The 17,723-nt window shown below is 47.2% G+C and overlaps 1 protein-coding gene across 2 annotated transcripts in view; it reads right to left on the bottom strand.

The window, feature by feature from the left end:
- CTCFL (CCCTC-binding factor like) overlaps window positions 1-17,375 on the bottom strand; it is a 28,974-nt gene extending 11,599 nt beyond the window's left edge. For both annotated transcript variants that reach the window (XM_025853343.2, XM_073883926.1), the window contains exons 1-9: window positions 17,251-17,375; window positions 16,098-16,642; window positions 15,445-15,670; window positions 10,883-11,053; window positions 10,442-10,575; window positions 7,883-8,003; window positions 6,418-6,567; window positions 4,352-4,512; window positions 1,834-2,016 (exon numbers count right to left, since the gene is read on the bottom strand). In XM_025853343.2, coding sequence (XP_025709128.2) covers window positions 1,834-2,016; window positions 4,352-4,512; window positions 6,418-6,567; window positions 7,883-8,003; window positions 10,442-10,575; window positions 10,883-11,053; window positions 15,445-15,670; window positions 16,098-16,634 — 1,683 coding nt within the window. In that variant the 5' untranslated portion in view covers window positions 16,635-16,642; window positions 17,251-17,375. The remainder of the gene's footprint in view (window positions 1-1,833; window positions 2,017-4,351; window positions 4,513-6,417; window positions 6,568-7,882; window positions 8,004-10,441; window positions 10,576-10,882; window positions 11,054-15,444; window positions 15,671-16,097; window positions 16,643-17,250) is intronic.
- Between the last annotated feature and the right edge of the window lie 348 nt (window positions 17,376-17,723).

Genomic DNA, 17,723 nt, shown 5'->3' with positions numbered 1-17,723 from the left:
CTATTTTTCATTGGGTATTTGTCTTTTTATCCTTACACTGCAAGAGGTTTTATATGTAGGTGCACCTCATTTTACCATACTCTGCTTTACTGCACTTTGTAGGCACTGCATTTTTTATAAATGGAAGGTCTGTAGCAATCTGGCATCGAGCAAGTCTACTGATGCTGTTTCCAAAAAGCTCATACTGTATCTCTGCATCACACTTCTGTAATTCTCGCGATATTTCAAACTTTTACATCATTATTGTATTTGTTATAGTGATCTGTGACCAGTGATTACAACTTGCCAAAAGCTCAAATGATGGTTAGCACTTTTTAGCTGTGAAGTATTTTTAAATTATGGTACGTACTTTTTTTTAAAGACATAATGCTATTGCATACTTAACAGACTATAGCAATAGTGTAACTGTAACTTTTATATGCACTGGGAAACCAACACATTCCTTTGACTCACTTTATCTGAGGTGCTTTACTGGAGAACTAAAGCCTACACTCTCCCCAAGGTACGCCCGTATTCTAGATGCAAGCCCAAATACACTTTCTTGAACGCAAGAAAAGTTTTCAAAACTTCTGATTGTATGTTCTGGGGAATTCTATGAGGCAGACTCATTCTTTTCTCTGTTTTCTGGTTCTTCACACCAAAGGGCAGGCTCTTTACAATACTGACTCTTTACAATGTTAACTCGGTATGAACGCTGTGTTTGGAGTGTTGCCACTACTTGTATTTGAAAAGTTGAACTTAGGAGTATTAACACTCCAGAATTACCCAGGAAACCACAAAGAGAAAAGATAAAGCTTTCTCCCCGTAAAGAGTCAACTTCAGATAATTCAAAACTTTTATAAAAGCTAGCCGGGAGCGCATACATTGTCTAGAGATCTGGCTCATCATCTGTCGTGGTTTTGCAATGACCACAAATTCTTCCACGCTCTTCCTTTCAAAAGGAACCCCGCCCCCCACCTCTTGGATGTGGGCTGGACCTAGTGACTCGTTTCTAATGAGCAGAAGTAATGGGCCACTTTTAAAACTAGCTGACAAAGGGCACAGTTGCTCTCTCCCCCTCTCCCCCTTGCTCTGGGTCATGAGGACACTCGAGCAGCCCAACGAGGAGGTCCACGTGGTAAGGAACTGAAGCCTCCTGCCAGCAGTCATGGGGGGGCACCATCTTGGGAGTGGAGCCTCCAGCCCCTCCAGGCCTTGGGTGATGTGGCCCCCAGCGGACAATATCCTGACTGTAACCTCATGAGAGACGCCGAGCCAGACCCATCCATCCAAGCCCCTGCCAAATTCCTGCCCCACAGAGAATGTGCGGTAATAAATGTTTGTTGTTTTTTAAGCTACTAAGTTTTGAGGTGATGTGTTAGATAGCAACAGATAAATAATACGGCACCTAAAAAAAAAAAAAACACGGAAGACTAAACGTATTTCTTATCAGAGTACCAACAACACCGCTCTAAGAACATCTCTGAGATATTTTGAAAATTGCATCCTCTCTGTGAAATAGCCTAAATCTAATTCACAGGAACAATGTTAAAATGCTACACTTAAAGCAGGAGTCTTTGAAGATTCTGGGGAGTATGAGAATTCCCTAGAACGATTTGTAAGATTTTGTTTGCAGAATTGTCTTTTTTCACGGAAGGGGAGACCACACTTTGATAAGATTTTCAAGAGCTCTGTGACTCCAAAAAACTAATAACCACTTCCCTAAGGCAGGACAGATGCTGCCTTCAGCCCTGACAAGTTTCTATAATTGGGTTTAAACCCCTGAGTGTGTCAGCGCCCGTGAAACAGAGGAACCTCTTCGGGGAGGACTTACTGTGACTTAAGTAAGCTTACCCAGCGGGAGAAGCCCTTGCCACACTTGGGGCATTCGTAAACGGCCGGGATGAAACTGGCATCATGGTATTTCTTGAAGTGCACATTTAGAAGTTGCTCCTGTCGGAAACATTTATCACACGAGAGGCAGGGGAACGGCTTCTCTCCAGTGTGGGTGCGTGTGTGAACGGTCATATGACGTTCCTAGGAGGGATGGGAAGGAAGACAAGCAGCTGAGCTACCTATGGGGATTTTTTTTAGTCCTTGACATTATTTATTATATACCTTTCCTCCCTCCCCAACGATGAGCATATGATTAAGATAAATGACAGCACAGACATTGTCAGGATGGCATTGCTAGGGTTACAGTCTGGCCATCTAGGAACCAAACCTGTCCACCCTGCTGTAAGCCACCAGCGAGCTCGGGGCATGCGGCGGAACATTCCTTGCAGAGTGAAACAATAATCACCTGGCCCTCCAAGAGAGCTCAGGGATTTGCAGCCCGACTTCTGTAACTATTTGCAATGACCTGAGTTTACAAAGGGCAGATAGAGCCTGAACACAAAAATCTAATGTCAGAGGGGAGCCTGGGTGGCTTGATTGGTTAACATCCGACTCTTGGTGTGGGCTCAGGTCATGATCTCAGGGTCCTCGGATCTGCTCTCAGTGGGGCGTCTGCTGGAGAGTTTCTCCTTCTGCCCCTCCCCCTGCTCACGCACTCGAGATCTCTTTTTCAAATAAATAATTAAAAAAAAAATCTAATGTCAGAGTTTCAAGTCAGTGGCTATTTGGGGTTGGAAGAATATTAAGCCTCTAAATATTTCCCCTCCTGCTTCCTGATAAATATTAGGACAAATCTTAATATCTATTTAAAAGCCTAACAGTGATAATAACTTTTCTTAGCAAAGAAATAACCAGAGATTTTAACTAAGATTTACATCAGTAAATGATTTGGAGAAGCAGGACACAAATATATATAAGGTCAAGCAAAAGGACCCGTTTTATTTAAAATGCTAGGATCACGCAGAGGAGACACATGCCCACTTCTTTGTTACTGTTCGTAACCGAACTGACTGTGTTTCTCCAAGGCTCCCTCCTATGGGTACCCTGTTCCCCACCTGCCTCTCCCCTCACCTTCCTTCCTGGACAGCGTGGCCCTGGTGGGACCTTGACTCCCAGGGTGGGACTGAGTGACGCTGTCCTGGGAAGTGGGTGGGTGGAAGGGCATGTGGGGAAGAGGGTCCTTTTTGTATTCCATTCCATTTCAATCCACTGATCTTTCTTATACTTTGAGTGAATCTTTTACCTATATGCATGATTTTGTAAAATAATGGACTGATTGGTCATCTGGTAAATCTCAGTTTATTGAGCTATGGAGATCTTCTAACTGTTGACACATTTCATGACACCGTATAAAGCAATGTTTTCTTAAAATCGCTCAAGTCTCGTTAAAAAAGTCTTCAAGTGTTAGCAAGCTGTCAAGCTCGTGGTGGTGGAAATGCAAACTTCTAATTGTTTATTTCCTCGTGACAGCTGAAATCATATCTTTGCCAACACATCTTCCTTGAAGTGACTGACTCACTTTATTTACTTTCCAAAAAGGCACAGAGTGTTGCCACATGTCTGAGATGGAAGCAGCAGAGTTTGTCACCTGTTCTTTCAAGTGAAAACAGCTCAGGAAAGAATGGCTAGTTGGCATTCTAGTTTGGCTAGTTTCCATTCTCAGGAAAGAATGGCAACTCGGACAATGTGCCAGGAGCTTCCCTCCCGACAGCCACTGGGTTTGTCGGGAGATGGCAGTGGTACCTTATCAGTACAAGTATTCAGGGTCAAGACTGAACGAAGCCGGTAACTGTCACCGCCTCATCGAGAACAGTCTTAAGGAAAACTGCCCTTTATCTTTGCAGCCAGCAGAGGACTGTGAGGAACACAGCAGAGACCAGTCCTGCTTCGTGTCACTGCTCAGCTTGGTTCTGACGCACCTCCACCGCTTTGGCACCATCACCACCCATGTCAACATAGCAAAAAGGGCAAATACTGTGTTGGCATGAATTAGTTAGTTAATGATCATCTTGATTTACGGCCCTGACTGGTTTCAAGGACGTGCAGGGGTCTGTACACCATACCTTTTTCTTTTTTTTTTTAAGATTTTATTTATCTTAGAGAGGAGAGAACGAGAAAGCACGCACAGGGAGGGAGGGGCAGAGGGAGAGAGAATCCTCAAGCAGACTCCCCATCGAGTGTGGATACTGACGCAGGGCTCGATCCCATGACCCTGAGATCATGACCTGAGCTGGAACCAGGAGCTGGGTGCTTCACCGACTGCCTCACCCAGGCGCCCCTGTCAACCATACTTTTAAGAACTGTGGCTTTGGCGTATTGGCTCCTGGCTGCTTCCTGGTTATTCTGAACACCATCTTTCAAGAAAGCATGACCTTGTTCATTATTTTCAAAGTGACAGAGGATCCCCTTCTGACCCGCCCTTCTTGCATACACCGCTGCCTTCCTCTGCCTCCCCAAATTGCCCCAAACCTAGTACCTGCATGCAGGCATAACTGCAGTATTCACACTTGAACCTCTTCTCGTTCTTATGAGTCTTCTGGTGCTGAATGAGGGCATAGCGTTCATGGAAGACAGCAGAACAACAGCGACACTTCATCTCTGTGGCCTTGTAAGTATGCAGGTTGCGCAGATGGACACCTAAAATAGCGACAGAACGGTAGGTGCTGAAACCGTATTATTTCTGTTAGCTGCTCTCCCGAGCCTCGTGTTGGGGCTTCTGGATCTCAGCACTACTAGCGCCTGGAGCTGCTTTCTTCTTGGGGGAGCCGTCCTGGGCACTGTAGGAAGTTTAGCAGTGTCCCTGGCCTCCTCCCAGTAGATGCGAGTAGCATCCTTTTCTCCCCAGGTGTGACAACCAGAATGCCTCTAGATATTGCCAACTGCCTCCCAGGGAACGAAATCCTTCCCCACTGGGCGCTGCTGCTCAGAATGCACCACATGCTGACGAGTCCGCTGAATACCCTTTTCACCACAGAGTGAGACGCCGTTTAGGCTGGGGCATATCGGACCCAACGTGTTCAATGAACAAAGCACCCCGAGAACCTTATCATGGTGCGGGCGGGTTTTTAGGATAATGTTAAGGTGGTTTCACCTTAAAAACATATAACCTCTGTACCTTAACTTAAAAAAAAAAAGCCCAGATGTTCTGTTGGAAGTCAATGCCCTGGTTTTTTCCTCTGTAGTAACTGACCTAGGACTCGCAGTGAAGTCTGATTGGACACGCTCTAGACTAATTTCTGTTGAACTGAGTCTAAGGCATGGTGGTTTTGTGGTCCTTTGTGGACAAGGCTAACCCCAATGGACACCTGGAGGAGGCACACCCGCGATGTGCTGACTCAGTCACTGAGGAGCCTGATCTCTCCAGTGGGGGCAGGAAGACTTCACTGGTTCACAAAGCATCTTACCAGGTATGCGGAGTGGGCTGCCTACTGAAATGAGGTGTGCCCTACATCATTTCGTGTTGTCAAAGCCCTGTTTCCTTTCTGGGCAACAGGCTTGTGGCTCTTGTACCCTACAAAGTCCCACTGGGCTGTGTTTTGTGGCATGCCAGTAACTACAGTAACATTGACAGAATGTTCCAGATTAAAAAAAAAAAGAAAAGTTAAGGCTTCATAAAACACCCTCACTCTTTCAGAAATGTTCTCAAAACCGTGTATCTCATCTCCAGAATTTCTCCGGGCAAATCGGTGACTTGTATTTGTGCCAGCACGTTCTGAGTGTTACACGCTTTGGCAAGAGAAGTAAGATCATGGAAAATGGGAAGCCTAGAAGCCCCAAAACATAGGAAGGAGGCTCATTCACTCACAGGTTGCTCCCACTCCTAAATACTGCCTGGTTTTCCCTGTGGGCAGGATAAAACCCAGACTACTAAATCTGGCATTCAGAGTCACTCACGGTACATTCCATTTTTGCTCTGTGATGTTTCTTGCCGTTGAGAGGGCGTACCATATCACAGCAAGGATTTCAGACCATAGGCTGGCCTCTTTTACTGAAGTGAGTTCCCTAAAGAGAGGGCTGTTGAAGTTCTTCCTTTTGTAACCTCGGCTCCCTGAACTTTTTAGGATCACAGCAAGAGTCTAAGAAAGGTTTGCAGAGTATCACTGATGAGAACACTAACAGAGTCAGAACCTACCTCCAGGCCACCTCCTGGCACCCTGGCACCGCCCAGCTTAGGGGACCGTGGAGCAATGCCTGCTGTCTAAGCCCCTCCATCATCTGTAAAAACAGGCCTACTATGGAATGAAACAGTATCCGTGGAAGTGCTTTAGGAGCTTAAATACCCGTGACTGCTTAGCAGGTGCACCTGGAACTGAACAGGCTCTAGGCCAGGACTCCCCAAACAAGCCATGAACCCGTACTTCTGCAATCTCGCCACTAGATGGCACCGCAGGACCTCTGGAAAAAAACCCTCTTGAGGAGCTGGTCCTGCAGACCAAGGGCCTCCCTGTCATCAGGCCCAGGGCTCCACGGGTTCCAGGCTGTGTCCCCCTAAGAGCCAACCAATACTGTCCTTAAAGGAAGTTCATTAAGCCAGACACTCACGCAGGTCACTCTTCCTTGCGATGATGGTGGCACAGTGCGGACACTGGTATTTGGGGACATTCTCGCTGTGCTTCTGTAGGATGTGTATTTTCATGGTGCCACTCTGGGTGAAGCGTGCGTGGCACACGTGGCATTCATACGGCTTCTCACCTGTGACAGGGACGACGAAAGTGACCCTCTGCACGGTGGCTTCGCCCAGCAAGCCTGGATCCTCTCCAAAGCTCCCTGGAGCTGAAAGCCTTTCTTTTATCCCTGAGGCCCCTTTCTCAACCCCTTCCCTGTACATTTAGCCCCACGATTGGAGCCCGACGCCCAAATCAAGCCGAGACAACGTTACATCAGCTACAGCTGTGTGGACAGTGGCCCAGACAGGCGGCCCTCCGCCCATCTGGGGGCTACTGGTGGGCCACCCGGTTCCCACCCTGGTGTACAGAACGAGACATACGCGTAAACATAGTCTTCATACAAAAAAAATATATAAAGTAAGTGCTAGAAATACCATATAATCCACTAATTCCACTTCTGGGTATTTATGCGAAGAAAACAAAAGTAGTAATTTGGAAAGATATATGCCCCCCCATGTTTACTGCAACGTTACTGACAACAGTTGAAATACGGAAGCAGACCGACTATCCACCGAGAGATGAAAGGATAAAAAAGAGGTGGTGTATACATATATATTTATATATAAAATGGAATATTGCTCAGCCATCAAAAAAAAATGAGATCTTGCCATTTGCAACGACATGGGCGGACCTAGAGGGGGTTATGCTAAGTGAAAAAGTCAGGCAGAGACCATAGGATTTCACCTATATGTGAGATCTACGTAACAAAACAGACAAAACAGACTCGTAAATACAGAGAACTCGGGATTGCCACAGGAGAGCGGGGTTGAGGTACGGGCCGAGAGATGAAGGGGATTAAGAGGTATGAACTTTCAGTTACAAAATAAAGAAGCTACGCAGACGAACAGCTGGGTGTGGGGCACGTGGTCGGTGGTATTCACATTGTACATGTCAGCTTGTGCGGTGGCAGAAGGGGACCACACTTACAATGAGCATCGGGTACAGTATGTGACAGGACAGTCTCTCTGTTGTACACCTGAAACTAGTGTATGTATCAACAATAGATCCATTAAAAATAAATAAAAAATTAAGCGCATTACAAAACCAGCACACTTTACGTTCTGCCTTAAAATTGGAGGGTCAGTTACCAGGGGACTTCAAATCCCCGACACACCCACAGAGGCAGACGCGGGGCGGCGGTCTGCTTCTCCCCACGGCCCCCCACCCCAAGGCTAAGCACACATAAAGGTGCGGATCAAACTCCCCACGTCGGAAAGAATGAAGACACTTGCTCTGACATCTGAGCTTCCCATGGGCCTCGAGGAACATTCTGTCCAGGATCCCTTGAAACAGGGACACCGTGCCGAACCCGTGGGGCCTCCTGCGCGGGCCGGCATTACCTGAGTGCGTCCTCATGTGCCGCTTCAGCTTGTAGGTGTCTTTGCTGGCGTAGCTGCATAGAAGGCACTGGAAGGGGCGCTCCCCCGTGTGTGAACGGATGTGGCGCTTCAGCTTACTGGCCTGGAAAACAAACAAGGGGCACGGAGCACCATCAACACTTAAGAGTCCTGAGAGTCTTCCATTAATCAGCATGATAAAAGATCTGGAAATTGCTCCTGCGGTAACGTCAGCGCGGATTTCACGCGCCCAATATGGTGAACCGGTCATGACTTTTTATTTTTCACCCTGATGTTTTCCATTTGATGTGTGCATCTGAGGTCCTTGGTGGGTAATGAGCGGTAATTTTGAGAGACTCTCAGACTCAACTTCACTTTACAAAGGGAACACTGAAATCTAGCGGCTCAGAGCCATACAGGATTTGGTTTTCATTTCCAAAGCAAGTTCAGATCAGCTCGCAGAGGCCCGAAGACATCTGTTGGCGTAAATAAAGCGGGAGCCTTGAAACAGCAGGTCTTCAATGTACTACACCATCCCTGTGAAGCATCTCACAGTTACGAGTTCTGTGGACCCAAAACAGCACGTGAGCGGAGAGAGGCCTCCTTTTCTAGTAAGGCCAAGTTCTAGGTGTTAGTGGTTTCTTTATAAGAAGAAACTTTTAAGTAAAAGGAAGCAACTTCTAATTTGATTAATTACACATCCCAGGTGATTAATTAAAAGGCAAACCGCATATTCCCTCCGTTTGATCTTTTTTTTTTTTTTTTTTTTTGCCTGACTGATCACCTTCTAGAACCGTTCTTTTTCTGTAAGCACTTACTGCAGGCCCTTATCTGCCTTGGGCGGCTGTTGTCAGAAAGCCAACATCAGTCCTGCCTGCGATCTCAGGAAGGCTAGGCTCAGTCTGACTCCCCAGTATAAGACAAGCATTCATAGGCCTGGAGAACATTCGAGAACAACAGAAGACTTAGAACAGAAAACAAGGTCCGAATGGAAAGCTTCAGCTTAGAATTTAAAGAAGCAAAGTGGGCATCTTTGAGTCTATGAGAAGGCAAAACAGAAAGTGTGAACAACTGTAGCATGAAAGGTTTGCTGAGCCAGGCGGCAAAAGCAGCTGTGCAGAAACGTCCTCTGTGGCTTCAGAGGGAGCAGGGAATGAGGGGCGCTCACAAGCCGTTGGGAGTGTGGTAACCTGCCCGCAGCTTGGATACATTGCTGCTGGCCCCAGCGCCAAGGGATGGTGCTGGGGGAGCTTAGGCCACTACCCCTGTCCCTTACAACAGAGCAGCAGGGCAGGGCCTGGAAACTGCACAAAAGGGGTGAGAGCAGTGGCAGAGCGTCCCTCAATGTAGGTGAGGGACCTGCGTGTGGATGGGCCACCCCCGAGAAGGGTCTCCGCCGACACGCAAGCTTGTGCTGAGAACGTGCAGGGCACCAACAAGGGGGCCACTCGAGTCAAGGAGTCTCAGGTGGCTTTGTGCTTTGAAACCTTCACTGTGTGTTTCCACACACAGCCACCACCTTTAACTCCGATGACAAGTAATTTTTAAAAATAGTAATAGTGGGAAAAAATTCTTGGAACCAAATCCTGACGCCGCCTGTGAGTGTCCCTCGTTTACGAAACGCGGTTGCATCACGACTGTATATAAACCCCAGACCTCCCCTTTAACTCTGTTCCCAATGTGTGTGATCTGTCCCCAACTGGGCTCGGACCCAGGACCCAGCGTGTGCGCGAACAGAGCGCGACGGAGCCCTTAACCTTTCCTTGTAGGGAGCTGACTTTGCAGAGTAAGTGTCCCAGGCGGCTGTCATTCCATTTGGAGTGGTGCTGAGCCAGCCGGAAGGTATAAATTAAACAGTCTGGCTGAAATGACCATGACATATCACTGAAGTTTGAGAAAGGTGGTCTCTCTATAATAAAGAAAGGAAATGGGCCACGTCTGATTCTTCACACAAGTTGTTTTGTATCTGACCAGGTGCCACTGAGGAAAGGTCCTAAGTTGCAGTGAAAACTCAGATTGGTTCTGTGTTCTGTTAGAGCAAATACCCTTGGATTTTGTAGAACAGAGTACACTCCATAAAACACCAGATAGGACTTTCTAACACATTTGAGAAACATCTCTCAAGTATAAGTAATTTCAGTTGTAATTTTGCTGTAGTTTCACTAATTCGGAATCAAAGAAAAAAATTCAATTTTCTATTTTTCTCTTTTTTTTTTTTTCTAGAGAGAGAGAGAGAGAAGGGCAAGCAGGGGATAGGCAACAGAGAGAGGGAATCTTAAGCAGACTCCACGCCTGGTGGGGCTCAATTTCACAACCCCGAGGATCGTCACTTGAGCCGAAATCAAGAGTCAGACGCTTAACCTACTGAGGCACCCAGGTGCCCCTCCAATTTCCTATATTAAATTTAGAAAATAGAATGAGTATTATTTCCTGCATAGATTTTGTATGAATAGTATCTTTAGGGAAACCTATTTTGTAAGTGATTCTATTAGCGTAGCTTAACTTTCACGTCAACTTCTTACTAAGAGCGCCACGAAGCTTTAAGTACATGAGTGAACTTACTTCCACACTGGCGTACTTGCACATGGAACATTTAAAGGGTTTCTCGTGAGTGTGTTTATAACGTCTGTGTCGGACAAGTTCTCCACTGGTGACAAATGCCATGTCACAGTCACCACACTTGTAGGGTCTGGTTCCTGAAAAATCCCATAGTTTATCCTATTAAACAAGACTTAACCACACAGTTTCCTAGGAATTTATAACCTATAAATTAGACTCAGTTTCAGAATGCTTTAAAAATTAAGAAGAGACCCTTTATAATCACAAATACCCCAGACATATAGGAGAAAAATCTTTATAACATTTGATGTTTTAGGCAAAATTGAAGACAAAACTGAAGTGAAACCAAACATGTTATTTTGATGTGCAGATAGGTAGACCTCGCATTCGTATATAACTTTAACACTTATCCTTAACGGGAAAGATCCTTCTCTTCTGGTTTACCTGTGTGGGTATTGACATGATTCCGCAGAAGAGTGACGGTGCGGAAGGCTTTCAGGCAAAGGTGGCACATATGGGGCTTTTCAGCGGTGTGAGTTTTCATATGACGATTAAAACTCGAAATTCTAGAAGAGGTGAACACGCAGATATCACAGTGGAAGGTTCGTTTTATTTCTGCAGGAAGAAGAAGATAGAGAGTTTACAGATTTGTAAAAGTCTTCTTTGAGATGTTCAAATTCCACTGAAACACAGCAAAGTAACTTGGCACGTCCTTTTTTTAGAGTCATGGGGTAACCCAACAAAAGACATTCCATGCAAACTCCAGTAATAGACAAGACAAACTTAAGACAAAATCTGTTACAAGAGACAAGGATGTTATACAACAAGAACAGACTGAATTCATCACAAAGGTAGACAAGTTATAAACATATACGTGCCTAATAACACAGCCCCAAAATACCTGAAGCACAAATCGACAGAGCTGAAGGTAGAAAGAAGCACTTCAGCAACAGTGGGCGACTTCAGTACTCTACTTTCAACAACGGAGAAGACAACTAGACAGAGTATCAGCAAGGAAACAGAAGACTTACCATTACAAACCAAACAGACATAACGGATCTACAGAACACTCCACCCAACAACAGCACAATGGACGTTCTTTACAGGCGCATACAGAACACTTTTTGGGAAAAACCATGTGTGTTAGGCCACACGACAAATATTGATAAATCAGGGGCGTCTGGGTGGCTTAGTCAGTTGAGCGTCTGTCTGTTTTTGGCTGGGTCATGGTCCCGGGGTCTTGGGACTGAGCCCCATGTTGGGGTCCTGGGATCGAGCCCCACATTGGGTTCCCAGCTCAGTGGGGAGTCTGTTTCTCCCTCTCCCTGTCCCCCGGCTCATGCTCTCTCTCTCTCTCTCTCAAATAAATAAAATCTTTGAAAAAATGAAATGTTGATAAATTAAAAAAAGCATAGAAATCATATGCTCTCTGACCATCATGACATGAAATCAAGAATCAGTAAAAGAAGGAAATTTGGAAAACTCATAAATATGTGGAAACTAAACAACGCACTCACAAACGACCAATGGATCAAAGAAGAAATCACAAAAAAACCACACTGTGGAATGCTCTGAGCTGAATGGAAGTGAAACACGAGAGACCAAAGCTTACAGACTGCAGCTAAAGCAGTGCTCAGAGGGAAACTTTTAGCTGTAAACACCCACACTGAAAAAGAAAAGGCATCTCAGATCAATAACTTAACTTTACATCTGAAGGAACTAGAAAAATAAGAGAAATCTAAACCCAAAGCTAACAGAAGGAAGGAAATCATGAAGATTGGAGTGGACATAAATTAGATAGAAAACAGAAAAACAACAGAACCGATAAAAGCAGAAGTGGGTTCGTTTAAAAGATCACCATTGACAAATCTTTACCTAGACTTGTAACCAAGACACAAAAGAGAAAAGTCAAATAAGCAAAATCAGGAAGGAACGCGGGGACATTACTATCAACTGTACAGAATGAGAGAGGTTATAAGAGAGTACTTTGAATGGCTGTATACCAAAGAACCAGATAACCCAGATGGAATGGAAAATTCCTAGAAACACACAAACTACCAACATTGGCTCAAGAAGTAGAAAATCTGAATAGCCCCATAGCAAATAAAGAGACTGAGTCATTAATAAAAAAAACTACCCACAAAGAAAGCCCCAGGACCAGAAGGCTTCACTGCAGAATTCTACCAGAAGCTTAAAGAATTAACATCAATCCTTTCCAAAGTGCCCACACAAAAAAGTAGGACACTTCCTAACTCATTCCATGAGGGCAATATTACTCAGATACTAAAGCCAAAGGCACAAAAGGAAAACTATGGACCAATATCACTTATAAATATAAATGGGAAAATCTCCAACAGAATACTAGTAAACCAAACCCAGCAGCTCATTAAAAGTATTGTGCACCAGGACCAAGTGGAATTTATCCCGGGAATGGAAGGATGGTTCAACATACAACAACCAATCAGAGCAACACACCATATTAACAAAAGGAAGGGGGAGAAAAGCACCATCATCTCAATAGATTCAGAAAAAACACTTCACAAATTCCAATGGCCTTCATGATACAACACCCAACAAACTTGAAATAGAAGGTTTATGGGCTGAATTGTGATCCCCCCAAAGATGCACTGAAGTCCTACTGGCAAATACCTGTAATGGTGACCTTGGCAGATGTCATCAAGCTTAGATGATCATATTGGACGAGGGTGGGTATGATTGGCGCCCTTAAAAGAAGGGGAGAAGAAACACAGGTAGACACACACGGGGAGGGAGAATTTTACATGACAAGAGAGACAGAGACCAGTGACACAACTACGAGCTAAAAAAAAATGCCATGATTGGGACAATTCCAGAAGCTGAGAGAAAACACATTCCTGGAACACATCCCTTCCTAGAGCCTTCCAACACCATGATCCCAGACTTCCAGCCTTCGGGACCGTGAGAGAACACCATCCTGTTCTCTAAGCCACCCAATGCGTGGTGTTTTGTTGCCAAAGTGCCAGGAAACAAATACAGGTACCAGCTGAAAAAGGGGCAAAGGATTTCAGTAGACCCTTCTCCAAAGAAGACATACAAATGGCCCATAAGCACATGAAAATATATCATCTTGCAGTTAATTTTTCACCATCTTCCTACATCATTAGCATCAGGGAAATACAAATCAGAACCACAACAGGGTCACTCTTCATCTCCACTAGGACGACTCTAATTTTTTTTTTTTTTTAATGGAAGGAAGTGCTGGCAAGGGTGCGCAGACCCTGGAACCCTCCCACACTGCTGGGGGGGGAAATGTAAGTTGGTGTAGCTGCTGGGGGAAACCGGGAATTCCTCAAAAACTGAAATATAGACCGAAATATAGACTGAAATACAGACCGACCATATGACCCAGCAATTCCTTTCTGTTCCTACGTACATACACACCCAAAAGAATAGGAAAAAAGCGTGCAAACAAAAACCTGTATGTGAATGCTCCCAGCAGCACTCCTCACACTGGCTAAAACATAGAAACAGCCCAGATGGTGATGGATGGATGGATGGAGAAACAAAACCTGCGTTATCCACATGATGCACGGCTACTCAGGGATGAAGGAATGAAGCACTGATAACACTAAGTGAAGAAATCCAGACACAGAAGGCCACATACTTTATGTGTATAAGTCCATTTAAAGAAATGTCCAGAGATGGCTACTAAGTGGGTACACTTCTCCGTTTTTCTTTAGATTTTCTTTATTTTTTTTTCTGGGGGGGGGGGGCACCAGGGGGGCGGGGCAGAGGAAGAGGGAGATGCAGACTCCCCACAGAGCAGGGAGCCTGACCTGGGGCTCCATCCCAGCACCACGGGGATCATGACCTGAACCGAAGGCAGACGCTTAACCCACTGAGGCACCCAGGCGTCCCTGTGGCTCACTTTTCTTTGGGGGATGAAAAGAGCCTGGAATTAGTGGGGACGGTTGCACACAATTGTGAATAGATGAAAAATAGATGAAAAATAAAATGAGCTAAGAACTGAGAATTTGGGGGTACGATCTCTTGATTTAAATACAAGAGAAGCATGATACATATGTACACATATTATAGCAAAGATTGCAAACTCGGCCGCCTACTGAAGCCACTGAAGCCAGAGGCCATGAACCTAAATGAAGGATTTGAACCACACATAGGAAGAACAGGCAGTGTGACTTTTAAAACAGAGTCACCTCCCGGCCCTGGCACCGGTTGCTGGGAGGAAACAGCCATGTGTGACCAGAGGCCACTGTACAAATGAGCTAGAAACTGAGATTTGGGGGGTGAGCTCTCTTGTTTTAAGTAAGTGAGAAACTAAGAAACTAGTATTTTCTAAACAGCTATACAAGTAAGTTTTGAGGGTCAACTTCCCCCCGTGGGCTGCCGCTGCCATGCAATCTTAATTTTAATATGACTTGAATTGAGCTTCAAGGTCCTTCCTAACCTGGCCTAACCTCCCTCTTTGAGCACCCATCTGAGGAGCTGTCCCCCATCAGTAAGAAGCCACATACTTTCGGAGCCACCCCCACAGGCCGCTGCCAGCTGCCTAGAACGGGACCCCCAGTCTTAGTGGCTTCTGAGTCCTCTTTCCTGGCCTCATCTAAACATCCCTTCCCTACAGGGTGCCTCTGCTGCCTTCTAGACATCACTCCTTCTTCTGGTCCTGAGGCCCCTGCCCTTGCCTCCATCAGCCTGGCGCCATCCCTCCCCCACTCCGCGGGGCTGCAAACCAGGCGCAGATCAGGGCCCACCTTCTATGTGTCTATACAGCTCTTAGCAGAAGCGTTTCTACTCTGCTTTAAAAACATTTGTGTCCAAGACACAAACTCTTCTGGATTGGATTCGCAACACAGAACATTAGTTTAAAGTTTCTCCCATTTCCTGGCAGTTGGAAAGCACCTGAAAGTCAACCACATAAAATTTTAACCACCATCTCGGTCCCCTAAAGAACAACGGCAGCCCCCTCGTATGCACGATCTCCTATGCTACACGAGCTGGCCTACCCTTCGTCTCTTTTGTTTTTTTCGTAGAGGTGGCTTTCTCAACATGTCCTTGACTTGATGCAGGTTTATCTTCTTGTTCTTCCACGTTTAAGTCTGAAACGGTCAGCACAATTTCGTCTCTTCCTTCATCTCCAGGCTTCGCTTCCACAAAAAAGAGCTGCTCTCCCACCTGTGGATCGGGTCCCCCTTCAGCCAGCAGCTGGCCCTCCTCCTGATCTTTCGCAAGCTAATAAACACAAGCGAGCATTCAGACAAATACTGGACTCTTAACGACAATCCATTAGACTCTTTGCCTTGATAAAACCATAGAACACAGAAACACCAGAATTAAAGCAGCACAGAAGATCATCTATTGCAACCCAAATGCGGACACCATAATTATTAAGCATCCAGGGTTTGGGGAAGGAAACGTAACACTGTTTTTTAAAAACACAACGGGCCTGTAGCATTCTCCTTGGTGTAACTTTTTAAACTCTTAGAAAAGAACAGGAGGTCTTCCAAGATTGTCCCTGGGTGGTCTTTTTACTGTGTGTAATTTAAACTGCAACTTTTAACTCTCTTGTCCCTACCTAATGGTGCACAAAGAGCAACTAAAAAAGAAAAAAAAGGTAGTCTGAGTTTTTTCCCCACCCCGCGGAGGGTCCCAGCCATACCTTTAGCCGTCCAGCGCTTTCAGCCAGGCTCACCACAAACTTACTCTCTTCACTGGCCACGGCCATGCTGCCTTCCAGAACGTGCAGCTCCATCACCTCCGTCTCTTGCAGCGAGTACACCCCCTCCTGGATGCTAATGGCGACGCACTGCTGGGATCCCTCGCCCAGCCACAGCAGAGACTGCAGCTCACCGCCGCCGGCCTGCTGGACCGTCACCTGCAGGCCTTCCTGGGGCTGCGGGCTGAGCCAGCTGATGTCCTGCAGCTGCACGTCTTCGGAGAAGTGCACCGTCTGCAGGGTCAGAATGTGCTTCTCGCCCTCCTCTGTGGTGAGTGGCGGTTCTTGCTCTCCCTCCGGCACCCTGGCCTGGAGGGGCCCGTAGGGGCACGGGGCCTGCACGTCTCCGGGGCCTGGGGGCTCCCTCCCTCCGCACCCTCCGTCTTCCTCCTCCTCTAATAGGACCTCTGGGATCACCTCCAGTGCTTTGATTCTGGTAAACTGCTCTGGAGGGACAGAGATCTCAGTGCCTGCCATCATGACGTGGCCTGTGTGAGAAACCAGAGAGCAGTCTTGGTAGGGCGCAGTGGGGTTGGAGCAAGGCATGACAAGGTCCTGGCCTCCCAGAAGTCAGGACTAAGTTGATTCAGCTTAGGCCTAGAAAGGACTGAGCCTAAACAGTGTTTAGGCGAAGACAGGAGTTAGTCCAGAAGATTCTAGAACTAATAAGCTTGGGCTTGAGTAAGCTTTCAGCAAATGCAAATGCTAGGCCTAGCAATGTGGGGCCCCAGATGAGCCAGTGCACACTGCTAGGCCTAGGAAGCTCGGGCCTGCGCGGGCTTTCAGCAAACCCGCATGCCAGGACTAGGGCTAGCAAGGTGGGACCTGAGCAAACTTTCCACCATTACACAATTCCAGACTGAGCACCATCTGCGCCACGTGGGCTTTGGGCCTAGAGCCTCTAGCTCATGCAAACTTAGCCAAGCAGGCTTTAGACCCGCTACACCCACCCTCTGGGCCTGGGGGCGCCCCCACTCCCAGTCCCTCCCTGGCCCCTTCCCTCCACGCCAAGCCTGGGGCCTCTCCCACCCGCCCACGTGGGAGCAGCCTGTGTTCTGGCGGGGGCAGGAGTCTAGTCCCTGGGGCGGCCCCTCACCCGGGAGGCGTGGCCTGGGCGCGCAGCCCACCCCGTCTCGGTGGCCGCTGCCTCGTGCGGCGTGCTGCCCGCCACTGCCTGCAGCCCGTGGGCCGCCTGGGCGCGAGGGTCAAGTGCGGCAGCGCGCAAGCGCGGGGCGGGAAAGGAGGGGGGGTTCGGCGTGCAAGGGGCGGAGCCAGGGAGAGGGGGCAATGGATGCTGGGGGAGCCAAAGGGGGAGGGGCACCCTCAAGAGCCTCTGAGACCTGGGAGGGATGGCTATGGAGGGGAAACAGGGGGACACCTGCAAGGGGTGCACAAAGACCTGGGGAATGGATGTGGAGGGAAGTGTAGGGGCACCTGCAGGGGGCCCTGAGATGGGGGGGCCAATGCAGGAGGAGGGGAAGCGGAGCGGGACCTGCAGGGGGCGCTGAGAGACCCAGGGGCAGATGGATGGGGAGGGGAGTAGTGGGGGCACCTGCAGGGGGCGCTGAA

This window comes from Callorhinus ursinus, unplaced genomic scaffold (genome assembly GCF_003265705.2).
Source record: "Callorhinus ursinus isolate GAN/ISIS: 27379988/994484 unplaced genomic scaffold, GSC_fseal_2.0 scaffold53, whole genome shotgun sequence".
Taxonomy (NCBI): Eukaryota; Metazoa; Chordata; class Mammalia; order Carnivora; family Otariidae; genus Callorhinus; species Callorhinus ursinus.
The sequence above is the reverse complement of the archived record's forward strand: the minus strand, read 5'-3'. Positions and strand labels throughout refer to the sequence as shown.